Raw genomic sequence first — 9392 nt, 5'->3', positions numbered from 1 at the left:
ACTCATCAGACGCTTCTCCGCGTGCTGCGGGCTCGGGGGCTCGTGACGTTGCTCGCCCAGCAGCCGAGCTCACGCGCCCCCGTGCGCCGCGGCGTTCAGGGCTCTCCCGTGGCGGAGCGGGCGCCGCGGCTTACAAAGGTGTAGCGATCGGCCTTTGTCTCGCGTGGAGAGCTGGGATTTGAACTTGGCCTTGGCCTGTGTTGTGGACCATTGAAGAAAGCAGGAGCCCAGGCTCAGAAAGAGATGGCCGAACCCCATCCAAGAGACCTCTATTCACTCCAGGCTGGAGGTTCCTCTAGGTAAAACTGTCCTGTGGGGTTTGGGGTGGGGGGGAACACGGAGACTCGGGGAGAGCAGAGAGAGAGAGAGAGACCGTGGAAGACGCAGGGGGCGCCAAAGAGAAGCTGCTGTCTGTTTGGGGCTCATCGCCAACCAGATCATTTTGAGGAACAGAGGACCCAGGCTTCCAGTTTAAGTCCTTCCACTTGCAATCATTTTTTTTTTTTTTTGGTTTGCTATGTTTTAATACAAAAAACGGATACTCACTGACCACAAGAGCTCCACATCTTTCCTCACCCCCACCTCCCATTGCGAGCCTTCAATTGCTCCCTACATTCTGGGAGCACATCATGGCCTGCCGCCTCACCCCACTCAGCTCCACCTAAGCCCACCCTACCGGAGCCCCGTAGGACAGAGCTTGCCGGGGAGTCCAGTCGAGGGACCAGAAGAAATTCTTAGAGCGAACTCATTCTCTAAGAAGTGACCACTGGTGGGCGTGGTGGCCATTCATGGACGCCCAACCATATAAAAAGAAGAACTGTGTCCCCTTCCTGTCATTCTGAGCTACCGAGAACCCCGGAGTCCTATCTCCACTATTACACAGGAAGCTGAGTACTTCCTACGCTATCTGGACCTTGAATCTTGAGTTTATAAAGAGTCCAAAAGCTCTAGAAACAAAGACTTCATGGACAGAAACCCTTGAAAGCAGAGTAAGTGGCACTCGTCTTTTCTGTCTTGTCGGTGTCTCTGGCGGGCCACCTTGTCTGAATACGTGCATGCATCTGGGCAGGACTGCGGTTCTTACCACGTCGCAGGGGATTACTGGTGTACCTGTCTATCTTCTCAAAGGTGGGGGGGATTCTTCGAGGGCCAGGCAGATGGCTAAGTAGCCTGTCAATGATGCATCTATAAGGCGATGGGTGAACTAACCGAGTAGCAATACTGAGAATGGGTGGAGCTGTAAGCTTGGGTGCTCAGGGGTAAAATAGGTTTTAATTTTTGCTTAAAAAAAAAAAAAAAAGGAATCTTTCTCGAATGATTGGTGTTAGAGCCTGGTTGAGAAAGTCAGCCCAGTATTAAGAGACAAGGGACACTCTCTGTGGAAAGCTATTCGAGAGCATGTTATTTGCCAAACCTTCCCCCATGTAGATGAAAACCATACATGGTATATGAAATCACTGTGGCGAGAGAGAAATACGAATTAAAAAAAAAAAAACAAAAAAAACCTTCGCAGGAGCAAGGATGATTTGATACTGAACGAATTTCGTAAGAAGACTAGAACCAGGGATCTCAAAATCGGACTGCAGGCTCAGTTTGAAAGAGGTAGAATTTCACCCAGCTGAAGGCAGGAAGCTGGCCAGGGACACATGCATTCTATTCTACTAACGAAGAGGCAGCAGACCCTTGTCCCGAGGATGGAGGGGCACAGGGCTACGTGGCGGTATCTACTTCAGCTGCTCCTCCATGAACTCTGGAGGGTCTCGGAGTTTCAGAGTTAGAAACCCCCCAGCGCTTTGCATCGCCCGCCAGCAGCCCGCGTGCCCTACGCTGACCCTTTAGTTCTTACTCTGATTAGCGAGACGGCTGTTAGGCTATTCCGACCGTAGGGGAGGCACTGATGTGCTCATACATGTTTCCTAATGGGCTCTCTTGAGAAGAGAGCCCTGCTTTCTAGTCTTTGCCAATTTCCATGTACAAATGTTCCCACTATGGTTGATTTCAAGCTACCAACGCGCCAGTCGCGGAGCTGGAAAGAGAGGCACGCGATCGGTCCTTGTGAACTAGCGTAAGCCAGCTGCCGTGCACCCGCAGGCCTGGGCATCCCTACCACCCCAGGCTGCCCTTTCTCTGCTCAGAGACGTCCCCAACTCCCAGGCTGGAGGATGCAGGCACTGGGACAGAGCTGACCACTGAGCCAAGTGACCTCAGGGCAACCTGTGGCCACAGACCACAGCAGGGCTGGCAGGTCGGAGAACAACACGCTTTCTCCTCCGAGGCCCTGCCCCGGCCTATCTCGCTTCGGGAGCAGCGTGCCCTGGAGTTATTTTTGATGCCCAGCAAGTTGGGAAAACGGCGAATGGAGTTGGAAGTCAAGGGTATAGAGGTGACTTTCTGTTCAGATGGCACACTGGCAATGCTGACTCGATGTGCCCTCGCCTTTGCCAAAATTCCCCCCCAAAACTGGGCTCCTGGGTTCCATCTTGCACCAGTGGCTCCCCCGTGCTTCCAAAGAGGCTCGCCGCTTCCACCGTGCGCCTGCCAGCCCACCCCGAGGTGCCGGTGGCCCAGCTGAGCTGCCAGCACTGACGGTGGCAGCAGAAGTCAGAAATTGCCGAAATGGCTTCATTAGCGACTGCCAGCCTGGGTTTCTCCAGTAGGAGGGCTGGTAAGGGAGCGGTAAGTCCAGAGGTGGAGGAGCGAGCCATAGGGATGGATTTGGCAGGAAGCGACCGTCCCCCAGCCAGGGTTCCCGACATCTCCCCCCATCCATCTGCCTTCATTCCAATGGCCTCCTGCAGAAATGTGAATTTCTAAGCAGGAGACATTCATAAAGCAGGGTATAGGGACAAACGAGCCCTAGAAACTCCAGATTGAAGACGGGAAATATGAAACAAGTTCCATCTACGTTATCGATGAGTGTTTAGGTCAAATCAATTCGGACCGGTGGCAACATATTGAAAATTGCCAAGTGCAGTTCACACGGCAGGGACTGTCTTGTCCGTCATTGTGAAGCGGAATTCGCCAGGAATATTCCAGCTTCCAATCGCAGTCTGGCTCATGTACCCTGCCCCCAAGCTCCCCTGCCCCCCATCACTAGAAAGTGAGTCCTGGCTCACTTTCTAGATGGTAACTCCATTTCTGCACTCACCCCCGCTGGCCGCGGGGTTGGAGGCAGGGAAGCCGAGTCGTTCCGGGAGCAGGCGTGAGAGCGACACACCCCCGGGCCTGAGCTCCAGCTCTCGTGCTCACTGGGCCTGTGTCCTAACCACTCACGACTGCTGCGTCACCGCCTCTGAAATGGGGAACAAGAATGCCAAGGCCACAGGAGGCACGAGGCGGGCGTGGGTCAGGGATGGCGTGCTGGGGTCTCCCTTTGTCTGGGCTCTCTGCCTGCTGGACGTTTCTTTCCTCGCCAAAGTGATGGCATTCGTGATTCATGCACATTCGTTTCTCGCCTGCCACCCCGTTAGACTGCGGTTTTCACGAGGGCAGAGAGTTTCAGGGTCCTCCTTGCTCAGACTCGGGTCCCAGGGCATGGCACACAAGCAGGCACTCAGTACACAGTTGTCAAGTTGTAGAAGATATATAATCACTGCCTTGTCTTTGTTACCCAGAGCCCGCCGCCTTGAAAACAGGAAAATAAATACAAAAACCACTTTTCTTGACCCACGGGAGAAGCCGGGATGGAAATTTCAACCACAATGAATGACTATAAAATGACCACAGAATACGACTACGGGGACACAACGCCGTGCCAGAAAACGGAGCTGAGGACTTTCGGGGCGCAGCTGCTGCCCCCCTTGTACTCCCTGGTGTTTATCGTCGGCCTGGTGGGCAACATCCTGGTGGTCCTGGTCCTCATGCAGTACAAGAGGCTCAAGAGCATGACGAGCATCTACTTGCTCAACCTGGCCTTTTCCGACCTGCTCTTCCTCGTCACGCTGCCCTTCTGGACCGACTACAGTCGGAAGCAGAGCTGGGTGTTCGGTAACGGCATGTGCAAGCTCCTCTCGGGCTTTTACTACGTGGGCTTGTACAGCGAGATCTTTTTCATCGTCCTGCTGACGATAGACCGGTACCTGGCGATCGTCCATGCCGTGTTCGCCATGCGGGCCCGGACCGTCACCTTTGGGATCATCACCAGCATCATCGTCTGGGTCCTGGCCTTTCTGGCCGCCATTCCGGGCTTTTACTTTTCCAAGACCCAGTGGGAGCTCAGCCACGAAACCTGCAGTCTTCATTTTCCTCACGAAAGCTTAAAAGAGTGGAAGAAGTTCCAGGCTCTGAAGCTGAACATCCTGGGGCTGATCTTGCCTCTGGTGATCATGATCGTCTGCTACGCGGGGATTATTAAGATTCTGCTCAGACGGCCCAACGAGAAGAAGGCCAAAGCCGTCCGTCTGATTTTTGTCATCATGATCATCTTCTTTCTCTTCTGGACACCCTACAATCTGACCGTGTTTGCTTTTGCTTTCCAAGACAGCCTCCTGAACAACGACTGCGAGGAGAGCAAACGGCTGGACCTGGCCATGCAGGTGACGGAGGTGATCACCTACACGCACTGCTGCGTCAACCCCATCATCTACGCCTTTGTTGGGGAGAGGTTCCGCCGGTACCTGCACCAGCTGTTCCGTGGCCTCCCCTTCCTCCCCACGGAGAGGCTGGAGAGGACCAGCTCCGTGTCCCCCTCCACGGGGGAACATGAGCTCTCCAATGGGTTCTGACTCGGTCCCCTGGAGCTGGGTTCTGATCCAGGATCCTGCAGGAGTGACCTGCCAGGGACGCTGGCTGGAGAGGAGGAAGCTTGGCTCTTCCAGCCAGACTCTGACCGCTGGCAGTGTGGAACGACACCGCCTGGGCCTGAGGGGACGTAAAGGTGGTCTAGACTAAATCGCCTCTGGGGCTTGAGTCTTCTCCATCACCTTCTCCCTGGAGATGAATGAGTGAACTGGGACGTCCCAGAAGGCTGGTACCAAGGGTGCCAGTGAAGGGCCTGGGCCCACATGGGGTTTCATATGTGTAAACATTCACATTTATAAACAAAGCCACTGAGCACCTCTCCTCCCCACCCCCCGTCCCTGCCCCCAGCCACCAATGAACTTGGACATAGCAGTTTCCGTAGTCGAGTCCACTTCCAGCCTGGGGCCAGTCAGGAGGCAGCAGCGGCCTCCGCTCGCCCGCCCTGCCCCCATTCCGGGGTTTGGGCTCTTGGAAACCTTGAGGAACGTAGAACTCATGATGTTGAGACCTCATGGGAGATAGGATTGGGAAAATGCTGTTGGCAGTGGAACTTCCCTTAGGGAAGATTTTTCTATTCACCAAAGTCAAACAATTCCAACAGTGGGCTAGACAGGCCACGTGCATAACGCGTCATACTTCTCGAAACAGCCATAGAGGGGAGAGAGTCATTATGTTCATTCCCCTGCCTTTCTTTTGGAATAGTTCCAGAATCTCCCTTCCCCATCGGTTGGATGATACTGCAGTAAATTCTGACAGCTTCGCTGCAGAAATTACTAACAGGCTGAAGGAGACAGAGTTGATTTCTTTCTCTGGTTCTCCATCCAAGCTTTCTGGCTTTATGAATCTGAGTACTTGCTACTTACTGCCTTGGACCTATTAGCAGAAAAAGTGACCCAGTGTGAAAGTTGAGGGTGGCTGAGGCTGGGATTGAGGAGACTGTCTCCCATGCAGGGTGGGGTGGGGACTCTCTCTTGATGTAGGACGTTGAGAGGGCCCTGAACCCAAAGAAACTTATTTACCCCAAATGTCTAACACTTCATCTCTCACCAAGGAGCACCTACTTAATATGCCTTTGTTCCCTTTTTCCTCAGCCTTATATTTTCTTAAAAAATCATTTTCCCAATAACAAAAAAAGTTGTTTCTAAAACAGCTTAAGAACACAAAGGGAAAAAATACAGACATCGAAATCATCCATCATGCCACCACCCAAGGACATCCACTGTATATTTTTGATGTATTTTAGTTTGTTTTTTCTCTTGTACATATTTATGATTACAACGAAGATGGACCTCTACTATTGTTGCTGTTAAGTGGTAGGATGCTTTGATCACTTTTCCAGGTCAATAAATCATTTCGAGGCATTGTTTTTGGTGCCTGCACTGAATTCTACAGCTGGGATGCACTCTAAATGACTCCACCCATTTCCCCATCATTGCAAATCCATTCAGGACCCATTCCATTCAGAGCAAGCCCAGGGAAACACAGCTGCAGGAGGGAGGTCTGCTCTCTGAAAGCCCTCTGCTCAGTGAGGTGGACAGACACAGAGATGCTACCAGAGCCCAGGAAGGATGGGTGGGGCTGCCGTGGGACCCAAGGTGCCAACAGCCAAGGGGAGGGAGGTATGCATCAGGCAGACAGCACCCGAGGGGATGAGTGTCTCACTTTACAACACAGTGACACCGTTGGGCTGGCCTCTCTCTTTTTGGATGCTAGAGTTGTACTCTTCCCTAGCCACCCTGCCCTTCAGGTAGAAACCTGAAATATTTGCATGTTGTCTTTGTGCAAAGAAGCTGGTATCGTGAAGGTTTAGAAAACTTTTGTCTGGGGAAGAGGAGGTCACACCGCATGAGACTTATGCCTCCACACGGAAAATGTGAACAGGAGGCTCTGGAAGTCAAAGTGGATGTCAGCTTTTCACTCAGAAACCTGCCAGCCTTTTCTGCAGTGTGGAGAGAAGGAGGTGTAACAGAATTAAGAAACATTTGTCCCCTATGTTGGTAAAACAAAACCACATCAAAAAATAAAATTTGACCCACAACAATATCATAATGAGGGATATATCACAATCACTTCCAGTTCTATTTTTGAAATAATATATATTTTTTCTTGCTTGCTGTAAAGGCAATACATTTTTATTGTAGGAAAATGGGAAAAGATTAAAATAAAATAAAAAAAAATCCCAAAGAAGAACGTGGAAGCAATTCTAGGGTCACGAGTCAGAAACAGCCTTTCTCAGCATGTCGACAGTTTAGTGCATGTCCTCCAGCATTGTTTTCTGAATGCACACACGCACGCTCACACTTCACGCGTTTTGAGTAGCTTCAGTAAAGGCTGACACACAGGAAGTACTCAGGTCAATGCGGGTTGAATGGATGATTCTATGAGCCTCCAATTTACGTACCTGTAGAGGGGAGATAAGACTAAAATCTACCCCCATGAGGCTGTTCTGAGGATCAAATCAAATAAAGCAAAAAAAAAAATGGGGCGATCTTTCCCCAACTCTATCAGATAGAATATCTGACTCCTCCTGTCCGTACCCCTCCTCAGACACTCAGGATACCTCCAGCCCCTCCCAGCTACCCTCCTCCAGTCCCACCCCCCTTGCTCCTGTGTGAATGGGTTTATACCCTGCCGACTTGTCATTGTTGTTCATATATATATATATATATATATATATTTTTTTTTTTTTTTGTTTTTTTGTTTTTTTGTTTTTTATCCTTAAGGAGAGGTTGCCAGCATAGTACCAAGACCTCCCATGGCCCCTGCCCAGACTCCCGATTGTCAGGATTTTACATCTCCCTCAGGTTCACTGGCTTTTTTCCTCCCTCCTTCCCTCTCTTAAAAGACAGACATAAAGATACCATTTCCTCTATAGAACTATTTGAGAGTAAGTTACAGATGTAATGCCTCGTCACCGCTTAGCTCTTCAGAATCGTTTTGTCAGTAACAAGGATTCTCTCCCACGCAAGACAGGAAACTGACGCCGACCCCGTGTCGCCGTATAATTTACGGCCCTCTTTCCAATGTTGCTCAGTTTGCAAAATAGTGTCCTTTATAGTCCCAGGCTCAGAACCACTTAGCTATCATGCCTTTCCGGCTGCCTTCACTCAAGAACAATTCTTCAGGCTTTTTCTCGTCTTTTGTGGCCTCGACATTTTCAATGCTCTAGTGCCTGGCAGATTGTTTCTTGCTTGGAGTTTCCTGATGATCGGGCAGGTCTAGGTCATGCAACTAGGGTGTGCTCAGTGCATCGTACCAGGAGGCGCATGGTGCATATCTGCCCCGTGACCGAAGAGGCTAAACGCGGTCCCTTGTTTTAAAAGGCGTCTACCAGGTTTCTCTGCTGGAAAGCATTGTGTACTTGTTAATTAGTAAGTGACTATTATTAGTTGGCATTCTACTGAAAGGTAAAGCTGCTTTCCCCATCCATTCATGTATTTATTCATTTATGTTTTAATATCACCATAACCTCCTGGATTCCTTTTTTAGTCAATGGGATGGAGTCTAATATTGTCTTTATTTATTGTGATGCACAAATCGTTCCAAATTTATCTCGTGAGAGACCCTACGAGATGGATCCTACGTCCTTTTGTTATGCCTTCTCATCATTTTTTGAGCGTTTTCTTACTTTTTGGCACATGAGGTTCTGCACAGCAAAAGAAACCATCAACAAAAGGAAAAGGCAACTTACGGAATAAGAGAAAGTATTTACAAACCACATATGCCCAAAGAGGTTAATATCAAAAATAAGAAACACATACAACTCAAGAGCAAAAAACCACAAAAACAAATAACCCAATTTAAAAGGGCAAAAGACCCAACTAGGAAATACAAATGTCTAACGGATACAAAAAGATGCTCAACATCACTAATCATCACAAAGATATAAACAGATAGGTCATAGAAGAAATGTCATAGCCATTAATATAAAAATATCAATCACAATAGTAATCAAGGAAATGTTAATGAAATAAAATACTTCTTTTGCCTGTTAAGATAGTAAAGAGATTTTACTTAATTTCACTAATGAAAGTACCCAGTGCAGATAAGGATATGGCAAAAACAGTCACTGTCATATATTTTTTTATGAGAATATAAATTCATGCAATATTTTGAAAAGCAGTTTGGCAATAGGTATCAACATCGTTTAACAAGTACATCTGGTAATATTGCTTCTAGGACGCTATTTTAAAGAAACCTTCACAGATAACAGCAAAAACGGAATACAGCTGGAAAGTTCAATAACTGGGGAAGGGTTAATAAATAAATAATGGTAAATACGACATACGAGACAGACATGAATGATTTTTTAAAGAATTTATTGGCATGCGGATATGCTTGTATTGTTGATGTTAAATTTAAAAAGAAAAATACAGAACAGAGATTTTCTGGTTCATATTATATAATATATATGCAGAACACAAAGACGGGAAGAGAATAGACCTGAAATTTCTATGAGATTACGCGTGCATCAGTCAAATCTCCATCAGAGAAATGAAATGAGATAAAGCTAGGGTTCCCAAACGCGATGCTGGGGCACCCCCAGGGCCACAGCAAATTCACAGGAGTGCCGTGGAATGTTTCCGGTTTTCGAGGGCTGTCTACCTGATACCTGAGATTTCTTGGACACCCCAGGAACTACAAGTTTGAGA

The 9392-nt window shown here is 48.8% G+C and overlaps 1 protein-coding gene across 1 annotated transcript; it reads left to right on the top strand.

Moving 5' to 3' along the window:
* Nucleotides 1-468: 468 nt before the first annotated feature.
* CCR1 (C-C motif chemokine receptor 1) lies at nt 469-6555 on the top strand. The gene is made up of 2 exons (XM_016141354.2): nt 469-989; nt 3615-6555. The coding sequence occupies exon 2, from the start codon at nt 3684-3686 to the stop codon at nt 4722-4724; it is 1041 nt and encodes a 346-aa protein (XP_015996840.2). The 5' UTR covers nt 469-989; nt 3615-3683; the 3' UTR covers nt 4725-6555.
* The last annotated feature ends 2837 nt before the right edge of the window (nt 6556-9392 follow it).

The sequence above is a fragment of the Rousettus aegyptiacus genome, unplaced genomic scaffold (genome assembly GCF_014176215.1).
Source record: "Rousettus aegyptiacus isolate mRouAeg1 unplaced genomic scaffold, mRouAeg1.p scaffold_m13_p_4, whole genome shotgun sequence".
Lineage (NCBI taxonomy): Eukaryota > Metazoa > Chordata > Mammalia > Chiroptera > Pteropodidae > Rousettus > Rousettus aegyptiacus.
Note: the sequence above shows the minus strand (reverse complement) of the source record. Positions and strands in the feature narration are given on the sequence as shown.

Coding starts and splice junctions, on each gene's coding strand:
- CCR1 (XM_016141354.2), top strand. CDS start 3,684: ATGGAAATTTCAACCACAATGAATGACTATAAAATGACCACAGAATAC.